Source organism: Colius striatus, chromosome Z, assembly GCF_028858725.1.
Source record: "Colius striatus isolate bColStr4 chromosome Z, bColStr4.1.hap1, whole genome shotgun sequence".
NCBI lineage: Eukaryota > Metazoa > Chordata > Aves > Coliiformes > Coliidae > Colius > Colius striatus.
In genome coordinates this window covers 46,891,155-46,905,291 of record NC_084790.1, presented here as the reverse complement: position 1 = coordinate 46,905,291, position 14,137 = coordinate 46,891,155, and the positions used below count along the sequence as shown (strand labels likewise).

Sequence of the window (14,137 nt, the reverse complement as noted above, 5' to 3'; positions counted from 1 at the left end):
TTATAAATTATACAAGAATTTAACATGCATCAGAATGAAGTCTAAATGTATCACACAAGTATCTCTGCTTAAAGCTGTCTGGATCAGGTTCTCAATTTTGACATTTGTTAGGAAGCTAGGCTGAATCCAAACCACGATGAAATCAAATACACTTTCTCTTCATCAAAGACAGCGGTGAACCATTAATAGAACAGACTAATAAAGAGTAAGATTTAATCTCTTGTCTTTTATTGCTATAGTGTCCTTTATCCCCTCCAGTTTTAAAATTTGTTCACAAGCATAGTTTAAGTGCATCTATTAAAAGAGAAATATCCCCACATTGATTAGTATTGTTTTACAGTAGTTCAAAAATATTACCATCCAAATTCCTCAGCTCTTGCACATTGCAGGATTTTTTTTTTCCCTGAAGTGCTGAATATTGAAGTACTATGCAATTTTAAGAAACGACATTTTATTTCTACAGTTTAAAAAATCATCCAAAAGTGGCCTAATTTCGTTGGAGTGATACATAGATAAAGATTTGAAAACAGTGACATTTCCAGTTCATTCCATACTTATATGCTATTACAGAGGAACCATAATTTTACCGAATACACAGTCCTTTACTCAAGAGGAAAGCCCTCTGGCTTGGTTTACGCTCTAAGAAATTTTGTAGCATATCCATTCCATCCAAAGATCCTCCAGGTTTCAAAATCAAGTTTCTGTATTTCATCCCAGCCTGATAAACAGTAAAGCAGAATGTTAGTATTTCTTACCTCACAAATTGCTTCTTTTATGTATTTGCTGTGTATTCTGAAATCCACTCATGACCGAGTGCCTTCCTTCCTACCAGATTTTCTTAATACTATATCAGGATACACCACAAGTATGATTGAGATCTGCTGGAAGAACTCAAGAGAGCAGAAATTTAACCTATTCTCAAATAAACTATTTTTCTTGTGGTTTTATACTGTTTTGGAAGGTATGATCATAACTTATCTGGAAGACATTCTTAACACATGCACAATCTCCACACAGTCTTGAGTGATGGATTATCCCCATCACTCACTGGCAGGAAAAGGGAACCTAACATCTATTCTCTTTTAAGTGATGATTTATCTGTCTTTAATTTCAGCTTAGAGAACAGACATGATGGTTCTGAGATAGAGAGACATGGTACAAGGAATGACATTGCACATATACACGTGTTATGGGCATAGAATCTTAGAATGGTAGGGATTGGAAGTGACCTTTAGAGACCATTCGGTCCAACTCCCCTGCTAAAGCAGGTCCACCTAGATCAGGTCACACAGGAACATGTCCAGGTAGGTTTTGAAAACCTCCAGGGAAGGAGACTCTACACCCTCCCTGGGTATATCAGAACACATAATATATACAAACACATCTAACTTCCCTATTAAAATATCTCAAAGTAAGAGAGACTTAACTCAGGTTTTACTTTTAGGAATAAACATAATTACTTCAGCAGGACTGGATTCCTTCAAAAAGAATGAACCAAGCTTCTGAGATGACAGTAAGTAATGAGCACTTCTTAACAAGAGGTGATGTTTTAAAGAACATATCTGGAAAATTTTGGGCTCTGAGACATGAGTATCAGTGAGAAAATATTATTTTTCATGCACATGCCCCAGATGCTTCTGATACTGAAGAAAACAACATTCTTCCTTTTAGTCACTGTATATACACATAAATGCTTCTATCATATGTCAAAGCTATGAGATTACAGGACCGCACCACTTTGTGATAGCTGTACCGCAAAAACAAGCATGGGTCTTTTAAACTGAGGACTTCAATGACTTAATTGTGTTATCAATCTCATTGTCTGAATTACAACTGGAAAAAACTAAAATGCAAAAAATCAACCCAAAATCACTGAAGCATTATTTATTTTTCACTATTTGTGTTTGTTTCCTGAACAGTAGCAGCAAAGTAAGATGATGTTCCTTTTAGTATAAAAGCATTATTTCAGTAGACTTGCTGTCTTTGCTGTTAACTCTCCAGATCCCGCACGTTGCTCAGTTCTAGGTAGCCGAGTGGTTACTTCAGATAATGTGCAAGAATTGACAAGTGGGACAACTAATTAAGTTAGAGTTAGTTGTTTGATGAAGAATTTTTATCGCTATAATCTCTGAAACTAGTTTCTATAACTGTTGCTCAAAACAGGAAGAGAGGTTTTATTCTAACAGGAAGAGGTAAGCCAAATGTCTAAAAGCCCTAGTCATAATACCATAACTTTTCTTTTCCTGCTGTTGTGAAGACAAGTCTAAATCTAAATATAATGAGATAGGAGTAACTATAAAATTCATACTGATATCTAGTATTTGTTTGTAAAAGATTGTTTGTCCCATCCTGTAGAACTCTATTACACTTACACAGAATACAAGTAAGGAAAACAAGTTGAAAGAGAACTAAGTTGACAAGACAGCACTGCTCTAAAGAGAGAAGGAAAATATCCACAGAATTACTCCTGAATTTATATCAGCATTCAAGTTTGTGCATGCACACTTATGCCACAGAGCAAGTCTCTCTCTCTCTCTCTCTCTAACAACCCCCCACCCCCATGGCCCTTTCTTGTCCTTGTTTTTCACTTAGCCTGGATAGCAGGCTTCACATTAAAAGAGAAACTAGTCACTTTTCAGCTGAACCACAGCAAATATTCACTCCTAGCACAATTAGCTTCTCAAAGCCTCCCATACACAGACAAGGAAAACAAAACTCTCCACAAAAATTGGAATAAAAGTCACTTTCATCCCTCAGTAGAAGTTAATGTACAGAGGAGTTATAGCAAACTATAGCTCAGCATTTTAACTATACAGTCACTCAGAAAATATTTTGAGGGTAGAGAGTAAAGCTAACAGGAAATAAAAGCTTGTGGTGACACTGCAGGGGTGTGTGTGTGTCAGAACAAAGAACTGACATGAAGTCCCACAAGCCTGGAACCCTTATCCACCTTTCCCGTCTGCTAACAGTTAAAAAATCCAGCAAGTCTGACCCCTCCTCAAATGCCTTTTTCACGATCCATATGAACAACATTTCATTAAACAGTTATTTTATTCTTTCATTTAACTTGCTACTTCTTCTTCCCTGCTCTTATTTATGAGTGACAACATTCTCATTGAATAAGCAGGTATGTTTATTCTTATATGTTCCTGTCATAGACTCTTAGTACTTCTAAGGGGAATGGGAAAACTGAAAAGTCCTTCCCGCTGCAGTATCTCAACTCATAAGTCTATCATCTCTGAAAAAGGATTGACAGAGTTGGCAGGGCTAGTAACCACATCACTAACTGTCTTTCCCTTCTGCTGGAGGCAGAGAGACTGGAGAGGGAAAAATGGAGGGAAAAAAAGGGGAAAAAAACCTCTCAATGATTTGATATTCAAAAGCCACTTGGGAGCAAAATTCAGGAGGAAAAAAAAAATTGAGTTATGCTATACTGTGAAAGAGAAAACTCAAATTCCATTTTTTAAATAATAACTACTTTAAAATACCACACACTTGATGTACTACTAGTGGAAAGAGAACCTCATTATCATACAGCTTTCACATCAGAAGAATATGCATCTGCTATTGCATTGGATAAATACGGTTCTTTCAGTCTAAAATGAAAGAGCAAGGCATTAATCAATGTGACACAATGTCTTAAAAGTGTCATAATATTAAACGTATGATCAAGTAAAAACTGTATTAAAATCCCAGTGTTCTTGGAAATTTAAAAATTATTTTCAAAAGTAATTCAGATAGTTATAAACCTTTTTTCATTGATCCGAACTTGACAGGTACAGAAGTATTTGAGATGTTACACCTATGGATCACAATTGCAACAGATGTGCTTTCAAGACAGACTGCAATAGATCTGGTGCAACAAGTCTTAAGTATTCATCACCTACCTTTGGATTCATTATTCCTTCTTGCTTAAAGCAGCTATAAAAAATATCCATGGAAAACACTTCACTCCACAGGTATCCATAGTACTGACCATCATAACCACCTGCTAGATGTCCAAAAGTAGCTGGCATGTTTGTTCCTTGAAAAGTAGGTTAGCATTCATTTATTTAGATAAAATGCAGTTATTTCTTCAATGCATACAGTACTTCAAGAATAAATTAATAACACATTTATATCAACTACTTTGAAACTTCTGATGTATTGTCCATATTCTGTTGACTACAAGAGAAAATCAGTTTCCCATTTTAGGCTAGTTGCACATCCAATACAGATGTGACAGAAATCTGATGTAATATTCACATCATGTCAATATAAAATATAGCCTGCAAAGAATTAAATTTTATATTTACCCTAATCTTCCTTCTGAAGAGATCATTAAGATCATCTCAGATTTTAAAGTAATTGTTTCAGCTTCATAAAGGAGACTCTTTTATAAACAACAGCTCTGAGTTTTTTTGTATGCCAAGAGTTATTGGGAAAGAAAAGCATGTTTAATCAAATCATTTGAAGATGTTATGTGAAAGCTTCATACCTGGGGTGGCAGGAATTCCTAGAATCTCCATACAGTATTTAGCATATTCATCTGCTGGGTCAACATGTGGCTTTGTATGCAGTGCCTGGTCAACTTTGCTCAAAACAATCTGACGGAGGGTTAAAAGACCTAATTGGGTAAGAATATTTCATTAACTATCAGCAAAACAGCTGGAGTTTCTTTAGGACTCCTCATTAAAAAGTTTGCAACATACAACTTGAATTATTAGAATTTCAACCATGGAAAAAACCTTGGAGTTATGTCATTACTTCAGTTACAAAAAATTGAGATTTTTTTTTTTTAATTAAAAAAATTGTTATTACAAGTTCCCTCCTTTCAAATTTTCTTCACAGATCAAACCCAGAATAAACCAGATATTTTAACTGCAAATTTCAGTATTTAAAGTTATGTTCTCAGATGGTAACAAATGTATACACTCTAAGATACTTCAAAGAACAGCAACAACTGCTGCTGTAGACTTTTTTTGAAGTAGCTACGAGATATGGATTTTATGCAGACAAAATCCTTATGTAGCTACAGTGATGTAGAAGCCAGAAGAACAAGGACTTCTTGTTCAGGACAGAGAAGCGGTATTAAATAAAGACCAGTGGCTTAATGAAAAATTGTACAATAAATGAGTGAGACTATGATATTGGGGAAGTCCTCATTACAAAGTCAGAGGGGTGAGAGTGGTAGAATAACAATAAGATGACAGGTGATAACATGAGATAAGCTTTGTTTGGAAATATATGTCAAATAGTATAAGACATGGAAGGAGAAGAGAACTGGGATCTTAGTTTGGAAGGCAGTATATCTGCTGGGGAGTTAGAGAACATAAGGTTTTGGATTGAGGAGTTAAGAGGCTGTTTGTGCAATGCTGGGATACAACACCTCTGTCTGGGACATGCTATGTACGTTCAGTAAATCTGCAAACAACTTACATGTCTGTTAAGTGTCATATGCAAAACAAATGTAGACAATACATGCAGAAAATCTGATACATCTTCCTGCACAGTGCCTGCCTTAGATTATTAGAAAAAAAAAACCCAACAAAACAACAGAAAACACAGGATCTTCCCTTCCTCTCCCAATTTTAAATGAGCTAAGTTCACATGGAGAGGAATTCAAAGGTATTTTAGTCCTGTGGATAGCCTGAAAAATCAGACCTGCAAATAATGGTACCTGTCATCATAGCCTCTATTAATGGTGGTAGCCATGCAAATAAACCAAGAAAGACAGTGATAAGTGTACACACAGAAGACATGTAATGGACTTGTTGTCATTTGTTTGATGTTTCTTACCAATTTTTCAAATGATCTATTTTTATACATGTACTGTGGGGAGACAGAGCACAGAGATACCTGTATTAGCCAGTCTAGAGGCAGCAAGTTTCTCAAGGAGAGTGTCTCCAACCTGGCTTTCATCTTTAAAATGTCTTGACATTTGCTGTAGTGGTTCTTTTTCCCACACCCAGTTCTCAAACATTTGTGAAGGTACCTCTACAAAGTCCGTTTCCACGTTAGTTCCACTAAACCTAGCAAAATCGGTCTGAAAGGAAAAAACATTGTATTAAATGAAAATAAAAAGGCAAGGTTTCTAGTAGAATATAAACTTTCAAGTACCAAAATTTCAGCGTTTACCACACCAAAAGGAATGACCTGAACAGATCAATAATGCTAACTAAAAAGTGAATTTTAAAGAAAAGAGGGCAAAATTCAGATATAAGAGTATATCAAGAACAAAATAGATTACTCTAGTTATTTACTGCATTCTCTACTGGTGTGAAAAGCACTTAAGTTTTCTTAGTATTATTAGTTATTGGTACAAATAGTATTTCTTAGTATTATACAACAATACAAACGTTTCCATGCTGTCTTATGACAGCTATATAATTTGTAAATTATTACACAATTTTGTGGTATTACTCCTCCCCAAAATTATAAACTCCAATTATACACTCAAAGTTTACTGTATTACAGTCTACTGCACTGATTCAAAGATTTTACTTAACCAACCTATCCTATTACGCATTGTCCAAACTATCTTAATTCATAAGGCATATGGTTAACCTATTTTTTGAGAACAAATTTTGAGCCAGTAACATATGGCCTGAAATAAATGAATTCTGGCAACTGTATCCATGAAAAGCCTCTATATCTGATACTCAGTCACTAATACAAGAACATTCCCTCTGAACGCCAAGCAAACTAGGGCTACAAACTAGGTGGCTACAGCAACAGGAAAAGGCTGTGCAAGATTTTGTTGGCCTCCAGATATCCCCATTTACCCACACACAAGTGCACCACCCTAACTAAAAATATTAAGATATTTGGTTCAAGGCACTTCAATAGCTCTTCTTCTCCCTCCTCCCTGCCCTGCTATCTCACTTGCCATTAGATCTCCAATACATTACAAGGAGCATCAGCCTCCAAAAGCTAATCTTTAGCAGCAGCTCATAGTTTCCCACTCAGTCTGATCCTTGCATAGCCTTTAAATTTCAAGTTTTAATATGCTTAAAAAAATCTTCATATAAAATGAAATAGTGTTTTGCACACACAAATTCCAGAGGATGCAGGGTTCCTTTTTCTTTGTGCAGGGGTTCTTCTTCTTTGTTGCGCGAAACGGGAGTGACCAGACATCAATATGATGTGCATCAGCTCCAATTTATTGTCACATAATTATCACTTATATACCTTTTCCAAATGCTGTGTACATGCTACAATTCATGGCAGAAAGTTAATACTAAGCATCACATGCTATGCATAAGGCCTCAAAGTTTCATTTTTGTAACAACTTAAACACCAACCTCATCATGTAAAAACACCATCCTTATTGTGCTTTAAACATCAGCCTTATTTGGTCTAAAATATCACCCCATCTGTTCGGCCTTCAGTTAGTTTTCTCTCACACTATGGTTATGCTTACCTTACATTTAGTTAACTTTATATTATTGTTAGTTACATATGTCACAATTTATTAGTCAAGTACAATCAATCATACAATGCTAAATTGAATGCTCTATTCAGTCTTCTAACAATGCTTAGTTTAATGTCCTGTCCTATCTTCTTGCTTTGACCTTGTTTCTGTTACAATCTGCTGTTTCGGTTTTCCCCTTGCTCAAACTTGCTATCACATAGGCATTCCTTTCTGTCCTTTTTTTGCTGTAGAAGGCAATTCAAAGACAAACTGCAGACTTTCTTAGTTTCTGACTGACTCCATAACATTCATTATAGTCCAGGCCCCAAAAAGAGGGCAGGATATTCTTATATGGGACTAGCAAGTTATTTGCAAGTGTGCAAATAACAATTTACATAAAATACAACAGTAAGTATGGCAATTATGCACACAGAAACCACTTCAGTAGTGGGAGAGACAACTGGAAAGCTGGTCTCCCTGACATGTGTGCAAATCCACAGCAAGCAAAGTACCTAGGCATTCCACTGTTGCCTTGGGCTGAATGTGTCCCACATACAAACATATTCTACGTAGCTTCTAAGAACTTAGGTTTATAAGATATTTATAAGAAACATCTATCTTAGGACAAAGAAATAATCATTATATTTTACCTTCAACATGATGCAAAAATACCTAAGCAAGTCTAGCTACTTGTTCTGAAGTTTGCTTGAATATAATTTGTTTAATTAATGTAATATATGGATTTCTATTACTTTGTTTCCTTACTTTGCAGTCCTAGTCTCTAGGGTCAGGGTCAAGAATTAAAATAAAATGTGTGTCGTATTTATCTGATTTTATTATTTGGACTTCTTTATAAAGATGAAAGCAGTGCTACACAAAGTCTGGATTTTCAGATAGTTATGAGATTTTTTTTTTGTGGGTGAATACTAAGGCTTGTCTCTCCAAAACATAAAATTTTCATTAGGCCTATAATACATTTATCATCTGGCAGAATCAATTTTACACGTAAGTAAAATTAAATCAGCAATTCTACAATTGTATAGACATTTTGATGCAAGACCTGCAGACTAGCTTCAGTTCTTTGTGGCCACTGTGAGAACCCTGACTGTCAGATAGGAGGGCAAGAAATAAAATAGTTCAGGTAAGACATGCTGTATGATTTTGATGTCAAGAGTAATAGCTCTCAAAAATGCTGGAGGTGATCTGGATTAAAAAATTGTTTGCATTCCAAGGTACGGCAATCTTTTTTTTTGCTCCTAATATCTAGCATGGTACTAGAAGTAACTGTAACAGAAGCCACCAGTGAGCACCTTCTTTACCTTACACATGGATCTATTAGCTTGTCACAAGTACCTGCATGGTGTAAATGCAAAAGTGTGTGTTCCTGTGACAATGTGTTTAATAAGAAGGTGTATTCACTGGTGTAGTTTTAAATTAAAAAAAACAAAAAAACCAAAAAAAACCCACCACAACCTTTAACCAAAAAACTGCCTAGGTCCTTTACAAACATTAGAAAACACTTAAATAGACATACCTTGCTTTGAGACAGTGGAGAAAGAAGTAAGTCTTACCCTGAAACTGAAAATCACTAACCTGTGCACATATCTGATGCATTACATGACCAAATTCATGGAAGTATGTCTTCACTTCATCATGACGCAGCAATGATGGGCAATCTGATGCTGGTTTTGTGAAGTTAGTTACCAGAGCAGCTACAGACATCATTCTGCTGCCATCAGAGAGAAGACAGCCAGGCTGGAGACCAAAGCATGCTGCATGCCCATACTTTCCCTCTCTGTATAAGAAAACATATCAGACACTATCTTCAAATCTCTAGCTTGCTCACCAGAATGACGAAGCCTATTCGAAAACAGTACACAAAGAAAAAGCATTCTTCCATGACTTCCAAGACTCACTAACTTCAAGATCCTGTTAAAAGTACAAAGAGAAAAAAACTCAATACTTAAACCGCATCAGGTAAAGATTCACAGCAGCATTCACAAGAATCTGATTTTTATCCAAATACTGAAAGTGTATACATATATATGTATACACTGTAGAAGTAATTTCTACTTTAAACTGGTCTATAATCAGAGATCACTTTTTCCAGGCTCAGGATCAGAGCACCCCAGTTGGTAGGAAATCAAGAAAGGGAGACAGGAGACCTTCGTAGTTAAACAGGGAACTGTTGAGCAAGCTCAGGCAGAGTAAGAGAGTCCATAGATCATGGAAGGAAGGGATGGCCACTTGGGATGAATATAACACTGTTGTCAGAGGATGTAAGGAGGCAGTTAGGAAAGCTAAAGCCTTGTTGGAGTTATGCCTTGCAAGGCAGGTGAAGGACAACAAGAAGGGCTTCTTCACATACATTGCAGATAAAACTAATGCTAGAGGCAATGTAGGCACACTGCTGAATGAGGTGAGTGCCCTGGTGACAGAGGATACAGAGAAGGCAGAGTTACTGAATGCCTTCTTTGCCTCTGTCTATACTGCTGGAGACTGTCTTCAGGAGTCCCATGCTCCAGAGGAAGTCAGGTTAAAGGAGTTTTGTTTGGTTGATGAGGACTGGGTTAAGGATCTGTTGAGCAATCTGGATATACATAAATCCTGGGCCCTGATGGGATGCACCCACGAGTGCTGAGGGAGCTGGTGGAAGTCATAGCTAAACCACCCTCCATCATCTTCACTAAGTCATGGAGAACAGGAGAGGTGCCTGAGGACTGAAGGAATGCAAATGTCACTACAGTTTTCAAAAAGGGTAAAAAGGAGGAGCTGGGTAACTACAGACCATCTCTGGAAAGTTGATGAAACAACTTATCCTGGGTGCTGTCTCCAGGCATTTAAAGGAAAAGAGAGTGATTCGGAGCAGTCAACATGGCTTTACGAAGGGTAAGTCATGTTTGAAGATGTAATCAGGTGGATAGATGGTAGTAGTGCAATGGATGTGGTTTGTCTTGATTTCAGCAAAGCATCTGATACTGCCTCCCACAATATCCTCACAGCAAAACTGAGAAAGTGTGGGCTGGATGATCAGGTAGTAAGGTGGATTGTGAACTGGTTGAAGGGAAGAAGTCAGAGAGTTGTGATCAATGGGGCAAAGGTCTAGTTGGAGCCCTGTATCTAGCAGAGTCCCTCAGTGGTCAGTGCTGGGACTGGTACTGTTCAATATATTCATTAATTACCTTGTTGAGGGCACAGAGGGCACTGTCAGCAAGTTTGCTGATGATAACAAACTGGGGGGAGTAGCTGACACAGCAGAAGGCCGTGCTGCCATTTAAGCAGACCTGGATAGGCTGGGGCATTGGGTGGGGAGAAATCTAATGAAATTCAACAAGGGCAAGTGTAGAGTCTTGCATCTGGGAAAGAATAACCCCATGTACCTGTACAGGTTGAGGAATGAACTCTTAGGGAGTAGTGTAGAGGAAAGGGACCTGGGGGTGCTGGTGTACAGCAGGATGAGCATGAGCCAGGAATGTGCCCTCGTGGCCAAGAAGGCCATTGGCATCCTGGGGTGTATTAGCAGGGGAATGGTTAGTAGGTCGAGAGAGGTTCTTCTCCCCTTCTACTCTGCCCTCATGGGACCACATCTGGAATATTGTGTCCAGTTCAGGGCCCCTCAGTTAAAGAAGGACAGGGAGCTGCTGGAGAGAGTTCAGCACAGGGCCACCAAGATGATGAAGGGAGTGGAGCATCTCCCTTCTGATGAAAGGCTGAGGGAGCTGGGGCTCGTTAGCTTGGAGGAGACTGAGGGGTGACCTCATTAATGTTCACAAATATGTAAAGGGTGGATGTCAGGAGGATGGAGCCTGGCTGTTGTCAGTCATGTCCAATGACAGGACAAGGGGCAATGGCTACAAGCTGGAACATAAAAGGTTTCAAAGAAATACAAGGAAAAACTTCTTCACTGTGAGGGTGATGCAGCACTGGAAAAGGCTGCCCAGATGGGTTGTGGAGTCTCCTTCTCTGAATACATTAAAAACCTACCTGGATGAGTTCCTGTGTGACCTACTGTATGTGGTGCTGCTCTGGCAAGGGGGTTGCACTAGACAATCTTTCAAAGTCCCTTCCAATCTTTAGGATTGTGTGATTCTCTGAAACTGGTACTGTAACAGGAAGGAGTAGGTTCTGTCCTCTGAAACAGTATTTTTTCTTTCATTACAAGAGATGAATACAGGTTACTGCATTTTCAGTGTTATTCAAAGGGCTTTTTTTTTTAAAAAAAAAAAAAAAGAAATTTTTGCCTTAAACCTTTAACTAAGCATTTAAGTCAGAAGAGTAACAAAGAGCTTCAGCAATCCACATGGTACCCAAAAGTGAGGGAGCAGACAAATGTGAAGGAGATAACGTGTGCCAATCTTAAAAAGAACAATTAATACACTCTAGTATTAATTAACCTAATTTTCTTTACCCAGAGAAGCTTTAAATCAGTTTATATTGTAAAAGGATATCAGTCAATTTATAAATTCCTAAATAATAATTAAACAAAATCAGGAAACAGTGAGAAACAGTCAAAAAGGACCAGGTAAGTAAATACTGTCAAATCAATCTGGTCTGCTAATCTCTGACAAAACACAGATGATGCTCTACTTAGCTACAAAGAGAGCTAGAAAGCCACAGAGATCAACCTGGAAGTACATTTCAAGGTGTGGTCAACAGGCATCTATTCTTGGTCCTGATCTATTTGATTTTTTTTTCATCAGTTCAGACAACAGGACACAAAATACACATACAATGTGTAAGGAAGATTTGGGAGAAACTAGGAACACTTGGCAGACAGGAATATAACTGATCTGAATAGACCGGAGCAACAGTTCAACATAAATGAAAAGTAAAACACAGTATTGCAGTTAGGAAGAACTTACAGAGGCAAAAAAAATTACAGACAACTGACTAGACATAAATACCATGGCAAACAAACAAAATAGTAATGCCTCATAAACTGAATACTAGCAAGAAATGCAGTAGCACTGCAAAAAAAGAGAAAAAGTGCAAACAATCTGAAAATAGTCCAGAGGACTGCTTAACATGTACAGTACTAGCCTTGTCAGTGGCACAAACATTTACTTCCAAATGCATATAATTTCAACAACATCAGCAATGCACTAAGATCAATTCCACTTTAAACACATAAATAAAACACTAAATCTTAATTACCTGGGGTAAAGGTCCAAATAGAACTGCCCTAGCATTTCTCCTGTTGAATTATCCTTTACTGTATAAAGAGTAACACTATCGTGCCAAACATGAGCACTTCCTACTTGCTCAAATACAAGTCCCAGCAGCTTCTGGTAAATATTCAGTAAGCCTTCTGTAACAGCCTCAATTGGGAAATACTCCTTCAGCTTTTCTTGATCTATGGAGTACTTCAGCTCTTCTGTTTTGTTCATATAATAATGAAGATCCCATGCATTGATTCTTCCATCATAATCAAAATTTCTTTCTTTACACTCTTTTTTCTTCAAATCTAGAATGAATGCTCTTTCTTCCTCAACCAAAGGCTTTAGCTTCTTACTCAAATCATCTGAAACAAAGATTGCCTTGGAATCAACTTCTGAGTCATTATTATACATATTCCTATAAAATACACTTACAACTTTAAGCACATGCCCCAAGAGTGGATGCTGAAGTTTTCCACCTGTTGTCTAAGAGCCAGCAAACTGTCTACTTTCTTGTCCTAAGGAGTTTTAATGGCATGCCACACAGGCTTAGCAGTATTGTGAAAGGTTTTAAAAAGTTTGAATTTGCCAAAATACATAAGAAATGGAAAGTAACACTAGAAACTTTTGCTTGAAGCCTTTTTTTAATCTCAATCTCAGTTCTCTTGATGAGTTTCTGCAGAAACAGATGAAGACTGCAACTACTATTACTTACTGGAAAAGCCACACATATCACCTACCTCTAGCTAAAGCTTTATAAAAGAACAAAAGAATAAAGAGTTCTTGTCTATACAATGGCTAGCTTCTAGACTAGCAAAACCACTGGATATTAATCTCCATGATCCTGATTTTTCCAATATAGTAGTTCTCACATGAAAAAGCATCACAGCACTATGAAACCTCTGTATCAAAGATATGAAATATTTAAGCTTACTGAAACTCCCATTAAACACATACTGTACTTACTCTCCTGTACATATTTTTGGACTATTTGGCATTTCTTCCTTCCTAATGTTCACTATTAGTATCTATAGTGTAAAATTTAGGAATTTCCACTCCTGTTTCAAGCTAGGCTGTAAGGCACTATATGCATTTAAATGACAAATACTGTTTACACCTCGTCAATACATCATAGGACAGAATGCTTTTATTCCTAGCTGTAAGATCAATTTATGAATACTGATTTAAAACATGAATACAAATGAACAAAGCAAAGCAAATTATACTGCCATGCTTGCTGCTGAGGATTTATCAAAAGAATTAAATTAAAGCTGACAATTAATTTGATGAACATTCTCTCCAAGAGTCACCACGAAAAGTGATATTTATGAAAAGTATGCGACCTCATACCATAAAAAGTTAAACTGCTAAATTATGAGAAGTGTCAGCTTCAAAACAAACGAGAAAACCATGGTATTACGTAAGCCTATTTAGAACTACAAAATTATCATGGACAGAAGACAGTCCAAACTACTTTAAATACACTTTAAAAGAAATCAGGTAATTCTAACATTTAATTATAAATCAAAATTAAGTGTAAGTTCACTGACAAATATAAGGATAATGGTATTGCCAAATACAGAGCTGA

At 37.1% G+C, this 14,137-nt stretch overlaps 1 protein-coding gene across 2 annotated transcripts in view; it reads right to left on the bottom strand.

The window, feature by feature from the left end:
- Window positions 1-234: 234 nt before the first annotated feature.
- Window positions 235-14,137, bottom strand: part of NLN (neurolysin) — a 39,099-nt gene continuing 25,196 nt past the window's right edge. For both annotated transcript variants that reach the window (XM_062018207.1, XM_062018206.1), the window contains exons 8-13: window positions 12,548-12,914; window positions 8,987-9,188; window positions 5,839-6,025; window positions 4,478-4,606; window positions 3,888-4,024; window positions 235-718 (exon numbers count right to left, since the gene is read on the bottom strand). In XM_062018207.1, the coding sequence (XP_061874191.1) occupies window positions 584-718; window positions 3,888-4,024; window positions 4,478-4,606; window positions 5,839-6,025; window positions 8,987-9,188; window positions 12,548-12,914 (1,157 nt within the window). In that variant the 3' untranslated portion in view covers window positions 235-583. The remainder of the gene's footprint in view (window positions 719-3,887; window positions 4,025-4,477; window positions 4,607-5,838; window positions 6,026-8,986; window positions 9,189-12,547; window positions 12,915-14,137) is intronic.